This window comes from Talpa occidentalis, unplaced genomic scaffold, assembly GCF_014898055.3.
Source record: "Talpa occidentalis isolate TD23 unplaced genomic scaffold, MPIMG_talOcc4v2.1 talOcc4.11, whole genome shotgun sequence".
Classification (NCBI taxonomy): domain Eukaryota; kingdom Metazoa; phylum Chordata; class Mammalia; order Eulipotyphla; family Talpidae; genus Talpa; species Talpa occidentalis.
Window position 1 is genome coordinate 75,580,204 of NW_023601104.1, and position 16,885 is coordinate 75,597,088.

At 51.9% G+C, this 16,885-nt stretch overlaps 1 protein-coding gene across 1 annotated transcript in view; it reads left to right on the forward strand.

Moving 5' to 3' along the window:
* Window positions 1–16,885, forward strand: part of GALNT16 (polypeptide N-acetylgalactosaminyltransferase 16) — an 83,647-nt gene that overhangs the window by 47,121 nt on the left and 19,641 nt on the right. Inside the window, exons 2-8 of the mRNA XM_037503567.1 lie at window positions 5,305–5,462; window positions 8,873–8,971; window positions 10,183–10,250; window positions 10,790–10,855; window positions 12,775–12,896; window positions 14,686–14,773; window positions 16,540–16,624. Of these exons, the coding sequence (XP_037359464.1) occupies window positions 5,305–5,462; window positions 8,873–8,971; window positions 10,183–10,250; window positions 10,790–10,855; window positions 12,775–12,896; window positions 14,686–14,773; window positions 16,540–16,624 (686 nt within the window). The remainder of the gene's footprint in view (window positions 1–5,304; window positions 5,463–8,872; window positions 8,972–10,182; window positions 10,251–10,789; window positions 10,856–12,774; window positions 12,897–14,685; window positions 14,774–16,539; window positions 16,625–16,885) is intronic.

Genomic DNA, 16,885 nt, shown 5'->3' on the forward strand with positions numbered 1-16,885 from the left:
GGAGCCCATCAGACTATCACTCACAAGTCCCCTCCCCTTGTTCCTTGCCATGGCAACCCAAGGGCCTCTTAAGCCACAGTCCAGCTGGAACTGCTCACTGCCCACCCCCAAGCCCGATCACAGCCCTGCCCACTGGGGAAAGCAGGGAATGACCTGCCTAGCTCTGGGCTCATGTCATGGGGCTGATGCTAGAGACCAGCCTATAACTCGCAATGAGTGGCTGTCACCTACACCATGTCCTGGCCCTTCGTGGCTCCCTTGTTGGGTTGTTTCTCATTTTGTCTTTTACTTTTGACGAATAATTGCCTGAAGGACTGTATCTCTGAACTTTCGTTTATTGGGGAAGGATGCCCAGTTGAAACTAATTAAAGCAAAAAACAGACGAAACCCCTAGATAATTAAAGAGACAAGGAAAAAACCCAAGGTGAATTTGGATCAGATGAGTCTGGTTCCAGGGACCACAAACAGTGTCTTGAGAGTGTTTTCCTTCCATTTCTTGGCTCCGATTGTTTCTTCTCGGTTTCATTCTCCAGACAAGACTCCATGTCTGGGCAAGAAGGCTGAGCTCCCAGCCTCAGCAGTGCTGACAAAAAGAGCTCATCTTAGAGAGAAGCCTCAGGAAAATTCTGAATGGTTGTCCTTGAGTCAAATGACCTTTCTCTACCACCCCTTGCCTGGGATGCAGTGATGGGATCAGCTGGGTCTGGCCCACTCCCCTGTGGCGGTGATGGAGGTGTTGGGAGTCAGGCGACAGCGATTGACAGTTCATCAATCGCTGAGTGGGGAAGAGGATTCCCTAAGGCAGGTGAAAACTACTCTGCCAGCTGCTTGGGCCACCTCTGTTCCAAGTGTGTCAGCCAGGTGCATGTGTGCGGGGGGGGGGGGGGGGCTGGGGGGGCGGTCACAAAGGCTCATCCCTCATACACTAAACACCATCAGCTGTGGATGTTGAGTCCCGCAATCACTGGTGCTGTCCGGGACTTTGGGATCCAGCTTTAAAACAGACAACCCCTGTCCTGGCAAAGCCCATGTACGCGTGGAGGGAAGCAGTCGATAAAAGAAAAGAAAAGAAAAATGCAAAGTACACGTAGGACATCCGAAGGTGCTAAGTGCCGTAAGGGATGCCATAAGGGAAAAATAAAGCAGAGCAGGGGGTGGGAAATGGAGGCGAGGGGAGCACAGTTTTATAGATGGCAGTCCGGGGACACTCACAGAGGAGGTGAGGTTTGAACAGAGCCCCTGCAGGGGCTGGAAAAGGGAGCCGTGCAGACATGTGGGGGAGAGTCTTCTAGAAAGGCAGAAGGCGCAAAAGGGCTAAGGGGAAGGGTCCCAGCGGGCTCCAGGAACAGAAGGCGGCGGCCCCGGCTGGAGCAGAGCCAGGGTGTAAAGGGCAGGACTGGACACGGTGCAGGTTTTCTGATCCCATGCAGACCGGGTAAAGGAGGAGTCCTGGAGCCCTCAGTGGTTTTTTGCAGGTCTTTTATTGGGGTTCACCAGGCATATGGCAGGCAGGGATGCTGGGGGGCCGGGAGGCTGGCAGGCCTCCTACCCCCCACCAAATCCTCACTGTGTCTGGGCTCTCTGGCCTTCGCTGCTTCTGCTGCGTCTTCTCTGCGTCTCTCTCGGCTTCTCTTTTGGCTTCTGCTGCTGCTGGCATCTCTGTGACGCCGCTCTTAAAAGCCGAGTCTCAGCCCAGGTGAATCCCATCTACCTCTGCCCACACCCTATTCCAGGTGCCCGCCATCAGGCATGCATTCAGGACCGCAAGGATCCATCATCTATCCTGATGGTAGGAGGGCAGAAAAGCCTGACATTTTTCCTTACCCTACACAGGGGAAGGGCACCTGCAGAGGCTGAGCCCATGGGGTGACTGCGCCCCTACCGTGGAGGCTAACTGGTTCCTTTTGTTTGCTGTGGTTTCCTCCCCAGTTGATTATATTAAGTGGCTACAGGGACACTATTTTAGGTATTCATTCACTCGTCCATTCCTTTACTCAGCCACACCTGCTCAGGTGCTGGGACCCTCACATCTAGTTGAAAAGAAAGAGAAGCAAGGCAAGAGGTCAGGGCCATGTGACACGAGAAGTGCACAGCGTGCCTGAGGCGCTCACCCCTCCAGAAGGGGCAGCAATTCGAGTCCCATCCAGTGGCTCCAGCCTAGCATCTCGGGGCTCTCCAGCTGATCCAGATTCAGCTCTTCCTGGTCCCACAGCCCAGAGCCATAGGATGCATTTACCCCTCGCTGCCATGCTGGGTGAGCGGTGTGGACGGGAAAGCGGGAGCGAGTCAGCACACCTCTCCAGCGAAGAGGGGAGGGGAACCCAACCCTCGCTGGAGTTAGGGTGGAGTGAGGAGCCACGCTCAGTTCTCCAGCTCCTCATGCTCCTTGTCATTCCCCATGGCCTGGCCTGGCCTGGTGTGGACAGGGGAGGAAAGGCACCAGGTTCCGAAATCCCTCCTCTGGGGACAAAACCGCCTTTCGTTTATTCCCATCTTCCCAGCCTCTTGCACAATGTCTTTGAATAGATATTTGTGGATTTAATGACTAGTGGTTTGCCCACAGAATCCCACCTATGGGCACCCAGGGCCGGGATCTGGGCAGGCTGTGCAGCATGGGAAGGGCAGCAAGGATGACCATGGATGTGTGGTTTGGAGGAAGCGACTGTTCTGGGGATGAATGAGGACTTTGGAGATCCCGAGTTAAGAGTGGGAATGGGGTCGCCAAAGGCCTGAAGCCTCAGGATCAAAGAACAAGGCTAAAGGGAGAGTCGGCGAGCTGGGAGGATATGAATGCTGTGTGGACGCGTGGGCTGGGGGTAGACATGAGAGGAGGAAGCTCTGGGTGGTGACAGGGTGATACCGGGGAGGGGCTGGGCAGAGAGGAGGTGAATGTCCTGCAAGGGGGGATTTTCCTTCCCCAGCACCGCCCCCCACCCCCGGCCAACTCAGGGTCCACTAGTGTTTCAGCTCCAAATCCTGGGGACAGCAGGGTCAACGTGGGAGCGGAGCTAAGACCTCTGGGAAGGAGCGGGCCTGTTATTTCATGGCGCCCTTCTTCACAAGGGAAAGATGTCTCACAGGTAAAGGGTCTCACCTGGGAAGGGGCAGGACCATCAGAGGCTGAGGATCTGTAGCCAGGAGCAGCTGACTTTCCCCGACAACACCTGTGAGGCTGTTTGACTCAATTTCAAGGACCCAGGCAGACGCTTTCGACAACATTCTGGTGTGGCCCATAGGCAGCTTTCGGTGAGGACCAGGAAAGCAATTGGCTGGATTTGGGGGGCGGGGGCGGGAACAGGGGAACATAGTCTTGGAAGCCTTCCTTCCGCTTCCTAGCCCATGGGAGGTGTTCAGCAGAGTTTGGCTGAATGAGTGATGAATTCAATCATTCATAAGCAAGTGAATGAATGCCCAGGTGATCCTCAGTTGCTGGCAGAGGGTGCCCCAGAGTCTGGGAGATGGAGGCTCCAATCAATGTTTACTGGGCAATGGGTGATGTAGGTTGAGGACTCAGAGGTTTCCTGAGCCCACAGAATGGCCATAGTCCTAAATAAATAAACATGGTTATTTCCCACAGTAGACTTATAGGGCAATTAAGTGGCCTTTGGAAGCTTCCAAAAAATCACCCCTCTGAAGTTTTTCTTTCATTTTAGTTGCTCAGCCATCGACTGGAGTCTGCTCTCCATGTCCCTTGGCTGGGAGGAAGGAGGCAGAGCTAGCACCCTTTCTTTCTGCTGCTGGAAAGGACATTCCTATTCTCAAAGTCCAGCTGCTTGGATGCCTCTGGCAATTCAAGGTTCAAGTCAGAAAATTTTCCCTCTCTCATCCTGTCCTTTCTGCCTCCCCTTTTCTGTCTTTTCTGAAATAAACTTCAAGACCACGTGGGCTCTGCTACAACTGTCCAGTCTCTAGCATGGCACTAACTCAGGAGATCACGGTGCGGCAGCCACTGGCACCATCCTGAGCACGTATGTGCATGGTTAGCATGGCCCAGGGGACACAAGCTCTCTCACTGACTCTGACCTCATGAAGCTTGGGGATTGACTCCTAGGACAGGATGCAACCTGTCCAGGAATTGTGAACACTACAGACTGGCAGCCTTTAAGGAGATAAGTGCTCCCTGGAGCCCTCGGCCTTTCTGTCCAGGTTGGTGGAGAGCTAGGCTCTGAGAGGAATATGGGAGCACTGGGCTGCTGATGGATATTCCCCAGCATCAGCCAACATATCCGCCACTTGTCCTGAAGGTCCCGCTGCCTTCCTGGGGCCACTGGCCTGTGATGGAGTCCCCATGCAAGGGAGCTGTGCACAGACAATTCTCTCCCACCTTCTGTGGAGACAATTCTCTCCCACCTTCTGTGAGCCTGTGCCTCTAGTGTGGGCTGTGGTCAGGTGGAAGTGCTGGGGATGGAGCGCGCTCATAGCCGATGGTATTTCAGGGCACTCTGGGGGACATCGGCCAGCAGTTTGGTTCAAATAATGACCTGTCAGGATGTATCTATCCAGCCATTCATCTCATATGTGTCCTTCCCCAGTGTCTTTCATGGGGGCACTTTGGGAGCGTGGAGTGGGAGGTGGCTTCTAGGAAGGAGGCTAGATAGCACCTGTCTTTTATCACTCCCCAGGACTTAATGCCAGTGAGCCCCGTAGGCCTGATGTGGGGCTGCGTTAGCAGCAAGCACGGGTCTGGGAGATGCATCACGGAGTGCTGAGTTCTGGCAGCAGTGGTACTCGCCAGTGAGGGCCTGCGTGCTTCTGCTGCAGCTCGTCCAAGCTCTGGGTGTTACTGCTCAGTTACTGCCTAGTCCAGGGTCAGGCCCAAGTTCACCCTCAGGAGGCTGTCAATCTGCAGGTTGACTGTTGACTCCACTCTGGTTTGTGGTCCCTCTGGGTGCCTTGTCCGCTGCACTCTGGAAGTCTCCAGTTCTATATCCAGCGAAGGGCAGGGATTAAGATGATGGGTTTCAGAGTGAGAATCATCAGTTTGAATCCAGAACCTTTGACTCAATAGCTCTGACCTTGGAATTTTTTTTATGAGTTTTATTTTTTAGAAGTTTTAGGTACAGAGCAAAAGTGAGCAGAAAAGTACTCAATTCCCTTTTACCCGCCCCCCCCCCCCATGCAGGTGCTGTTTTTAACTTCTTGAGCCTCAGTTTCCTCAACTGTACAATGGGGAGATAATGATATTCCTCCCAGAGTTGGGGGTGAGGGACGGATGAGATCCCATGGCTGCCGCCCACCTGGTGGTACCAAGAGTTCCTCACACACAGGCTGCCCTCGCCCCGCTTATGCTGACCTTTGTCTCAGGTGACAGGAACGCCCTCTAGAGGCTTCGATGAGAAGGCGTACCTGGCCGCCAAGCAGCTGAAGGCGGGAGAAGACCCCTACAGGCAGCACGCCTTCAACCAGCTGGAGAGCGACAAGCTGAGCCCAGACAGGCCCATCCGGGACACCCGCCATTATAGGTACGGCCTCCTTTGTGCCAAGGGAGAAAGAAGGTGGAGGGAAGCGCCAGCGCTGCCTAGCTTGTCTCCTTTCAGTCACGTGGATTTAAGAAATGAAAAAAACTTCCTTAGATTCAATCTAGTTGCTGAGACATTCAAAACTTCATTTTCATTGGGCCTTCTCACTTCTCTTTATTTCATTGGCCTCATGAGGGACTGGCCAGCTGAGGGAAGACCTGTGAAGACCAAGGAGACCTCCTAGCCCAGGTCAGGAAGGTCCATTAGCAAGAGTGACCTCCCAGGCGACCTTAGAGAGGGAGTGGGCGCTGCTGCGGTAGGTGAGAGGGGCCCTCGGCCATGATAAGGACACCTTCCACGCCAGCACCAGCTCTGACTTCCCACTGTGGGTGACCGACCTAGTGCAGGCCCTGCTGTGTCCTATCCAGGTTACCCAGTCACTCCTCTTCCTGGCCTCACCATCTGGACCAGACTGGGCTCCTTATCCTGAAGCACAAAACCCTCCCTACTTCCCAGCCTCTGATCACTTGCACCTGGTATTTAACACAACCCTGTACTCCTGCTGCCTCCGTCCTCATTTCTACCTGTACTGTTTCCTCTCTGCGCGTGCACACGCACACGCACACGTGCACACACACACACATACTTTCACAGCTCCTCTCAGAGTCCTTCCTTCAGGGGAGGTTTCTTGACAACCGAGGCCGGTTCGAGTTGTGCTCCATGTGGACGTCTAACAGGGCAGGGAGGGGCTGCCGGGGTCCCGCTGATATGCCTGCAATTTTGAATGACCAGCATGGGCTGTGCTGGATGTAGCTAAGTACCCAGCGCCAGGTTAGGCCTCTGTCTGGCCCTTGTTTGAGGGTAGGAGAGAATGACTTGGGTCAAAAGTGCTTTTCCTTCTGAAGCAGTTGCCCTGGAGCACAAGATGAACGTGAGGTAATGTTGGTGGGAATAGGGCTGGGTCCTGCTCCCTGTCATTGCCAAATAGGCCAATAAGCAGAGACAAGAATTGAATCTGAATAATAAACACTTATTTTTCAGATCACTGGCCATTGATCTGAGAGAACATAGAGACCGTTCTCACAATAAGGGTGTAGAAGGGGGTCTGTTTCTAGCACCTTCCTTGTCACTCATGGAGGTGTGCCTGAGGTACAATGGGCTTATGCTTGTGCAAGGTGAGATGGACATGGGGTTAGGGAGCCCCAGACTGTCCTCACTATCCTGTAACCCAGCACTGTCAGCCTCCAGAGATCTCTCATGCTACCAAAGGGGGCGATAAGCCTGCTACTGGGGAAGGCCCCCTAGCCAGATCTAATGGCCAATTTCAGGCTTTGGAAATTCTTTCTCAGTCAGACCTGGCCATTCTTCCCTCATGTCTGCCAGTGCTGTTAAGTCCATGAGGCTTCACCTGGAAACCTTTCATGGGCAGCCCTAGAATGGCCAACCTATCCACCAGGGCCTAGATGGAGGACCTGCCGACTCAAATCTGAATTGAGGGCTTGACCTGCCTCATCTCTACCATCTCTCCCACCTACTTACAAGGAACTTAAAGGGGAAATTCCTCTTGAGGCATCATTAATTTAAAAATGAGACTCTTTAAATCCAAGTTAGTGATGGGTGGGTAAGGTAGGCCTCTCCTCCTGCCCCATTGCTGCGGCCCTGCCTTCTCAGAAGCCCAAGGTGGATGAGAAGGTGTGTCATGCACATTCATGCCTATGCACAGGTGTTCCCTATGTTTGGGGGAGCAAGGAAGGGGTGGCTTTGGTGGGCAGGGCTCCCATGGCCGAGGTGGGTGTGCTGGCAGAAGCCACCCTCTTTCTCTTGACCCTCCAATATCTGTTGGACTCAAAACTGTCAAGCTTGTTTCTGGTCCAGCTCTCAATCTACAGAGGCCCCCGCCAGGGGAAAAAAGAAACTTAAACCATACAAGACAGACCTATCAGAGAAAACCCCACCAGCCCCAAACTCAAAACACAGACACAGCACGAAACCCTTCAGAGACACTTGGCTGCTGGGAGCCAGGTAAATCCCATCATCGCAGATCTAAGTCCCAGAGAAAAGCAGGGTGAAGAGTGGGGTGGTGAGGAGGTCAAGTCCCCCCTCCAGATGTGGTGAGGGTAGGTTGGCCACCTGTGGGTCAAGAATGAGTATTGCTACCCAGAGTCCCTCCTCCTGGACACCAGATGGTTGGGGTTCAAGAAAAGAGACATGGGGCCCTAGAGATCAGTGCTGGGGGGCTGGGCACCCAGGAAGTGGCTGCTTCTCCCAGCACTCCCTATCTCAGCAGCCAAGCCCCTTCCACCCCCAAGTCCCCATGGGTACTAGGGAAGCCTGGCTGAGGGAGAGGGGCAGAAGTGAATATCCCTACCCCTCCTGCTCCTCTTACCCCTCCCACATCCCCTCTCAAGGAGAATTATTTTAAACCCTTTCAGGATTTCTCCCGCGGGCGTCCCAGGGTTGTGGGACGCCTGCCTGTCTGACACTGTCTACTCTGCAGGGCCGGAAATGGGCCTGGGAATTTGGCTGTAAGCTGCTGTCAGAGGAATGAATGCTGTAATGAAAAAATAGTCATTGCTGGAATAGTCAGAGAGCAATTGTAATAAAGAAGATTGCCACTATAAAGAAGAAAACCACTGCAGCTGCCTGCCCGCCTGCCACCCCAGGAGTGGAATAGATGCATTTGCTGAAGGACAGGGGAGAAGCCAGGCAGAATGCATTGTCTCAATTCCCTTTCCCGAGGAGGGGGGAGCCAAGGGAGCCAAAAAACGTGGTGTCCATATCTGGTGGGGCTCGGCGGCGGGGGAGAGCAGGTGGCGGGAAATGCCTTTGGTGTCTGCTCCCAGCTCCAGCTTCCTCCAGGAGTCCCAGGCACCCGTGGGCGGAGTGAGACTGTCGCTCTTCCTGGTGTCTGGGCGCTGAGTGTTGGGCAGTGAGAGGGAGAAATTCACAGGCTGAGGAGGCGTAATTGTCATGAGCCAGGAGAGAAGGAACAAGCTAGGGGTCCCGTCAGACAAAGAGGCTGTTTTTGCTCCCCCTTTCTCCCCCATTTTTCTGTCTTCACTGCTGTGGTTTGCAGGGATGGATCGGGCCCTGGCGGGGTGCCTGCGCATAGTAGCATAGGAGCCCTCCTAAGTCCTTCAGTGACTACTAGCTCTGGGTGTGCCAGGTCTTTGGTCATAGACTCCTGGGCCTGGAAAGGCCCCCAACTTGCTGCTTCCTCCAGGACCCAGGCTGGGTGGCCTGAGTTGGGCACAGCCTGGGTGTGGAGTGGTGGGGTCAGCACCTGGCTTCAGACTTGCCTTCTCTGTCCCACAGAGGGATGCTAGGGGGCAGCAGGCTGGACAAGGAGGGGCCTCAAGTCTGCCCTGTGTCGCTCCCACAGCTGCCCTCTGACTGCTCTGCTCCTTTCCCAGTTGCCCCTCCATGTCCTACTCCCTGGACCTGCCAGCGACCAGTGTTATCATCACTTTCCACAATGAAGCCCGTTCTACCCTCCTGCGCACGGTGAAAAGGTGAGCCCTGCCTTGGGACCCTCGTCTCACTGGTGCTGCCCCCCAAAGCCTCGGAGTGATCTTCTGAGACCCTGACTGAGGGTCATTGAGGTAGGGTGCTATGCCCAGACAGCATGAAGCCCATGGGCACTCCCTCCCACTGCCCTTCTGGGATGCTGGGGCTGGTGAATCAGAGTCAGGAAGACCCCAGAAGTGCAATTGGATCCTCCCTGGTGGTGCAAGGGGTTAAGCACAGCACTGTGAAGCTAGCTGCAGTCTCTGCACCACGAGTTTGATCCCTGGCCAGCCAGCCAGAGAGCAACCTACATGGTGCAGCAGATCTCTCCTGTCTCGCTCACTGTTTCCCCTCAGCAGTGTATTTCAGTCAATCCACCTGTCCTGTTCCCCACTCTGTCTCTGGTGAGTCCTCTAACCTGTACCCTGGTTCTTGTATGCATAAATAAATGAATTTTTTTAAAAAAGAAGTGCAATTGTTAGCAAGATGTATAAACACCAGGTCAGGTTCCTCGGACAGGGCAGAGATGCAGGGTGAGGTCAAGGGAGGCGGGGATGGACATAAGGTCCCAGGTGGACAGGTGCCAGTCCAGTAGACAACCATCAGCCATTCAGAGAGGCGTCCCTTCTGCCCTCTAAGCCTGCCTGGTGGTCCAATTGAACCCATACTCACCTTGCTTCTTCAGTGAGCATGGACAGAGGAGCATTCAGAAAGGAGTGTCCAGTGGTAATATTCCAGGGACTAAAGACGCTTGGGTTTCCTTTCCCAGGGAGTAGAGGAAGAGGAGGGCCCTTAAAGGAAAGAGTGAGGGGCTTTCTGAGAATACCCTCCTGCCCATTAGGCCAATGGGAACCTCACCAGACTTCCTGAGCTGAGCTGGCAGCTCTGGATCCAGCTAGGGGTTGCCCCACGCAGGACAAGCCTCAGGCAGCTGGAGCAGCTACTGCTCCTCCCTGGACCACTCAGAGCCTTCCCTGCCCCTCCCTGCCTCTGGTGGGTGTCGCAAGTGCCTGAGGGTCCATGAAGCAGGGTCAGCTGGACCCTTAGAGGAGTCTCCAGAACACACTTTCTCAGCCACTGATCAGGGCCTGGAAGGTTTGCTAGCATTTGCCTGTGTGTTGACACCAAACTGGGTGGGAGGGTGCCCCATGGCAGGAGAGATAAATGCAAGGTGACCCCTCAGTCGGGTTCTTTCTCTGTTCTGCTGCTGCTCCAGTGTCCTGAACCGAACTCCTGCCAGCCTGATCCAGGAGATCATCTTAGTGGATGACTTCAGTTCAGATCGTAAGTTTCCACCTTCTTTGCACCCCTCCAGATCCCTGTTTCCCCAGAACACCGAGACAGACATTCTGGAAGTGACCCTGGCCATCACAGACTGACCTCTGTGTTCTCCACTAGGATTCTAGTCTTTTCTATGTGCCATCCCTGGCCCTGCTCCCTGATGCCAAAGGAGGAGGAGAAGTGGTGTTGCCTTGATATGACACCAGTGCAGCGGCATTAAAAAAAAAATGGAAACAGCAACGTCCTTCTTTATTGCAAGCGCCATACGCAAAGGACAGTAGTCTTTCCAACCCAGCTCCACCAGGGTTGGTCTGCCCGCCGAGCTATGCTCTCTGGCGCTCCCTGGGGGTGATGCTGGAGCTACAGGCATTCCTCAGTCCCACCTGGGAGTAGATGATGACCACACCCCCAGACCTTCCCCAGCCTAGCCCTTCCGTGGGCCTGTTGCCTGATGAAACTCCTGGGCAGCTCCAGAGGGGCCAAACCTCTCGTGGTCTGATGTCTGTACCGGAATGTGCATGTTTCCTTCTCTCCACCCTCAGCTGAAGACTGTCTGCTCCTGACTAGGATCCCCAAGGTCAAATGCCTCCGCAATGACCGGCGGGAAGGTGAGTTCTTGGACCTTGGGCGCCACAACACAGTCACTGTGGGCTAGTCCTCTGCACCTCCCCTCTCTCTTTTGGCGCCATGTCACACCAGGCCAGCATGGTCCTATGCCTTCCTGGAGGCCAGGACCAAGGTATGTGGCATGACCCTCCAGCTGTCCCAGTGCAGCCCTGTACAGCATGCGGGCTATTGCTCTGCTTCTGGCTGCCTTGGTTTCTCTTTCAAGATAGAGAGAAATCTAAAGATTTTATAAAGCAGATGTAACCTCACATCTAATAAAGAGGGGCTTTCCAGCATCAACCACAGCACTAGAGCTGTCCCTGCCTTCCGGGAGCTTATTCCGTGGCCAAGGAGTCAGGATCTACCAGAGCAAGAGCTGGTTATAGTTGTATGGGCATAGCATGGAGCTCAGAGGAAAGGTGGTGATCAGAGTGGGCCTTGATTGGGAGAGGGGGTTGTGAGGCCATTGACAAGGGCATTCCAGGCTCAGAGCGTTGCAAGCAGAGGCAGGGCCAGGACTAGGCACCCTTGGAATGTGAATGACCCCTTCCTGAGTGCCCCTTGGGAACAGGCCTTCACTTTGCCTACATGGACCTGTTCAGTCCTCATAACAGCCATGACCCCAGTTTGCAGATAAGGAAAGTGGGATTTAAGGAGGTTCAGTAATTTGCCTGGAATGATGAATAGAAAAGGCAGAGTGCCAACCCAGACTTTCCAAACCCAGCCTCTTCATCTCCCTGTGTCTCTTCTCCCTTCCAGGGAGACTTTGAGCCAGGTCAGCAGGGGAGATGTGAGGCTAGATGACAGAGGACCTTGGAAGCCAGAGAAAGGCCTTGAAACTTGATAAGACAGATAGTAGGGAACCACTGAAGGTGAGAGAAAGAGGGGTGATGGGCGTGTTTAAGAAAGACCAGTCGGTCTGGAATGGAAATGACAAAGAGAAATCAGTCCCCGGCACCAGGTTGTGGGTGCCTTTAGGCTCAGGGATATTCTGTGCCTTGGAATTTTGTCTGACGGAGAGGTAAATTTATGATCGGGTGCTAAGCCACCTGTGGAGTGGAAGGAGGGGGGCAGATGGACTTTCGCACAGATGGGTGGACAATCAGAGGAATCAAGGCAGAGTGACGGGTAGGGAAATATCCCTAAGCAGCAATTTGTATTCCAAGGTCTTAGAGAAAGACCCATAGCTCACAGGGCACCAGGGGCTGCTCTGTTGGGGCAGGACCAGCTGGGTCTCCCTTCTCCTGGCCAGGAAAGTTCCCAGCCCTGATCAGGGAGCTGCCAAGAGTGAGGTCATTCTCTGAGCTGTCAGGGAGACTTCGGGGGTGGGTTGGGGGGTTGGTGGTGTGGAAACAACAGAATCCAGCCTGCATAGCCAACTAGGTCCCAGGTGCTCTTCCAACAGGCAGGGATTAACTCTCTGAATCTTCTCCATGAGAAAACGAAGGCTCAGGGATGTTAAATAATATGCTCAAGGTGAATAAAGGGACTGGTAGTTTAATTCAAGCCTGTTTTAGTCTAGAAGATTCTCTCCAGGTCACATAGGTACAAGTGGAGAATCCCACCCTGAGGTTCCCTGGGGAGGGTGAAAGGCTTTTGATTTCTGGTTCTCTGGTAACAAACTACACTTGATTGCAATTTCCATTCACTCTACTGTGTCTGTTCATCAGTGTGTCCCTGGGGCCCAGAGCAGTGTGTGCCACAGGAAGGCACCCAAACAATGACTTTGGGGTAATGATGGCTAATGGATGAATGAGAGAAAGAAATGGGGGAGGAAATAAACAAATACAAAGTAGCATTGAATCACAGTAACTCAGGGGAAACCTCAGCTCGCAGGGGTGGTGACTGGGGACTTTGTAGGGGTGACTGGGATGCAAATTGGCTCAGTGTCAGCACCGACCCCTGTTCACTCCCACTGCAGGGCTGATCCGGTCGCGAGTTCGAGGGGCAGATGTGGCTACAGCTGCTGTCCTCACCTTTCTGGACAGCCACTGTGAAGTGAACACGGAGTGGCTGCAGCCCATGCTGCAGCGGGTGAAGGAGGTGAGCCGCCTGCCCCAGGGGGGCTGTGTCCCTCCAGCCACCCGCCAGTTCTTGACTTGTGGGCATGTAGAACAGTCTTTGAGGTTGGACAGGCAGAGTAGGCAGTCTAGATGGTCTCCTCCTCAATGACTTTATCTCATTGAGCTTTCTTTCCTGAAAATGAGGATAATTGTAGTATTTGCCCTGCTGGGTTGATGGGAGAATCAACTTGGATGAAAGCTGAAGTGAGCTACAGAGTTCCTACAATGAGTGGGTGCTGTTCTCTTCCTGGGGGACACAGGGTCCTGTGCTGAGGAACTTTGAGTTGGGCTGGGAAGATCAAGAGGGAGGCAGGAGAGGATGTACAGATGCAGATCAGGACAAAGGGGCTCCTGCCATCTCTGAATGAGGAGGATTTGGACAGATGGAGGAGAGGATGAGGCGATTACAGCTCAACCATAAAGAAACAAATAACCCAATTTAAAAATGGGCAAAGGATTTAAATGGACATTTATTTCAAGGAACATATTCAAGGGGCCAGCAAACACATGAAAAGATGCTCCACATTAAGGCATTAGGAAAATGTACATCAAAACCACAATGAGCTACCACTTGATACATGCTAGGAGACCATCGAAAAGTTGGACAGTAACAAACACTGCTGAGGCTGTGAAGAAACAGAAGCCTTCATGTGCCATGCTGCAGCCACTTTGGAAAACAGTCTGGCAGTGCTCAGAAGTTTAAACATAGGATCATATGATCCCACAGTTGCACTGGGTATAGATACCCAAGAGAAATAGAAACATACACCATACAGAAACTTGTACACCAAGTGTTCAGAGCAGTGTTATCCTTTATTGTCAAAATGTGGAAACAATCCCATGTCTATCAGCTGTTAAGTGGCTTAATGAAATGTGTTCTATCCCTACAATGTAATTTATTCAGCCATAAAGAAGAATTAAGTGCTAATTTATGAACTTTGAAAACCTCATGCTAAGTGAAAGAAGCCAGTCACCTACTATATGATTCCATTTATATGCAATGTCCAGAACAAACATTCCATGGAGGTAGAAAGTAGATTAGTAGTTGGGAGGGAGGCAGGAGGAGTTTGGAAAGAAAGAGAAGAGAGCTGATGATTCAGTTTTGCAAGTTGCATAAGTAACAACACTACCTCTAACTCCCCCCAAACAAACTTTGGTAAAATCAATATTACTCACCAATGTTTTGGAGGTGGATTTGTGTCTGGGAGGTGATGGAGGAGCTACAATCTGACCTTGAAGTATATGTGGCACGAGAGGAGTGAGACCCAAATTACATGGGAACTACAGGGCCCCTACCTCGAAGCTGTTGGTGATCCTATTGGGAAGACTCAATCCAAACATTCACAAAGTGAATGACAATTAATAAATCAACAGTTCAAACCAGCAACAGAAGAGCCACTCTAGATAGCACATGAGTCATGTTCTAGGAATTGTCTAGACTACAATTGTGAGAGCAGCTTAAAAGAGGAAGAACTCCTTCAGCCTGCAGCAATCAGGGAGCGCTTCACTGAGGAGGTGAGATCCCAGCAGGGCTCAACATCATGCGTGAAAGAGAGCTTTGTGCTGATGGCACCCAGGGGGACCTTCTAGGAACCGGGATATGGCGATGTAGGACAGCTTCTGGGAGACTAACATGGCCTGCAGTAAGCAATTGTGTCCCCTTTTCTGAAGAGATGGTGTCAGATCAGGAAGGTAGATTTTGTTTTGTTTTGTTTTCATTTCATTTTTTTATTCATTGGCCTCACAGCATCTTATGTTTCTTCTCCTAGGACCACACCCGTGTGGTGAGCCCCATCATTGATGTCATCAGCCTGGATAATTTTGCCTACCTTGCTGCATCTGCTGACCTTCGCGGAGGTGGGTCCTGCTCCCAGGGGAGGGGCTCTAGACCTGAAAGGAAGCAGGTGAGGGCAGATTAAAGTCCTGGCTTGGTGCTCTTCTTCCCAGCTGTGCCAGAGTGTCTCACTTCCCTCTATACCTCCAGAAAGTGAAAAGGGATTGGGTGGAGTCCTGGGGTGGGGCCAAGGGTCAGATCTGGCGCTTGCAGGCTCCTGGCATATTGAGTGGCAGAGCCAACCTACTCTCTCATCTTTCCCTCCCCCAAACATTGACACATCCTCCCAAATGCTGCCAACCCAGGGACCACAGCCAAGTCCTGGCAGAAGGGCATGGCATGACAACTGTCTTGAGGGTGGTGGAGGGGGAGCCCTCAACCTTGCATGAATTCCTAACATGTACACCTGGAAGTGGTCTAGACCTGTGCTGTTTAACACAGTAGCTGTGAGCCACATTTGGCTTCTGAGCTCTTGAAATATGACCAGTCTGAATTGAGATGTGCCGTAAGTATAAAATACACAGAAGGTTTTAAAGACCTAGTATGAAAAATGTAAAATATCTCATTAGTGATTCTTTATATTGATTATATGTTGAAATGATAATATTTTTGACTCGTTGCATTAAAAATAAATTATCCAAATTGGTTTCATATGTTCTTATTTTTTTAATAGCTACTGGAAAAATTTACATTACATATGGCTTGCATTCTATTTCTTTTGGCAGCACTATTCTAGACTTTAGAGTTGTATTGTCCAATATACTAGACAATAACCACATTTGGCTATTTAAATTTAAATTACTTAAAATTAGGGCCTCCCTGGTGGTGCAGGCAGTTGAGCGCTGCACTGTGAAACTGTCCGCAGCCACAGCGTGGGTTCCATCCCAGCCAACCGGCGAGAATCCCACATGGCGAAGCAGACCTCTCCTGTCTCGCCCACTGCTCCCCTCAGCAGTGTATTTCTTCAGTCTGCCTGTTCTGTTCCCCACTCTGTCTCTGGTGAATCCTCTCACCCTCCTGCGCATCTGGCCTGTACCCTGGTTCTTGCATAAAAATAAATAAAATCTTTTAAAAAAAGAAGAAGAAATTACTTAAAATTAAATAAAATTTAAAGTTCAGTTTCTTAGTTTTCACCAGCCACATTTAAAGTGCTCAATATTCATAGTTGTATAGTGGCTGCCATGTTGAACAGTGCAGATATAAGATGTTTTCATCATTCCAGAAAGTTGTAGTACAGGACTCTACAGAATCTGTTTCTGGGGCTAGTGTGCAGAGTGGATTTCCTGTCTGGGGCCCAGACTTCCAGTAAAGGGACATAATCCATTAGTAGATCTTGGGGCTGAGTGGGATTCTGAAGGGAGTTAAGCACTTCTCCTTTGGAAAATCACCTCAGGACCTTTGCACTTACTGTTCCCTCTGTCTGAAATTTTCTTTCCCCAGTTATCTGTGTGGATCAGTTCTTCATTCAGTTTTCCACTCAAATGTCACCTCGTCAGAGAACCTTTCCTGATGACCCTTATTAGAATAATATAGGCATCTCTCCTTTAATTTCTTCCTTTTAGCATTCTTCATCCCCAACTTACATATTATCCCTTCACTAATTTTATCTCTATAACCTCTGTCTTGCTCAGTAGATTGAAACTCCATGAGGGCAAAGACCTGTCTCATTCCGAAAGAAGAAATGAGGACCCTTAGATCAAGAGAGACCCTGAGGGGTGGTGGAAGGAGAGGGCATTAGCTCCCAGTAGGCTTGGCCCTGAGCCTGTTCTCACCCTACTCTGTCTCTTAGGATTCGACTGGAGCCTACATTTCAAGTGGGAGCAGATCCCTCTTGAGCAGAAGATTGCCCGGACAGACCCCACGCGGCCCATCAGGTCAGGACTGCTGTGGGTTCCGGGAGACCCCTTCCTCTCTTGGGCAGGGAGCCTGGGTGGTACTTCAGGGGCTGTTTGCATTACAAGGGCTTCTGAAAGTGCACAATCTAAGTGCTGACTCTGTTCTGGGTCCCAGAGACAGAGAGGACAGTGGCTAGGAAAGCTAGCCAGACATTCTGACCAAGTGACTCTGCTCACAGGAGAGTTTGGGGCAAATTGCCTGGGGCCCTGGAGACAGTTAGAGGGGTTCCTTGCTTCTTA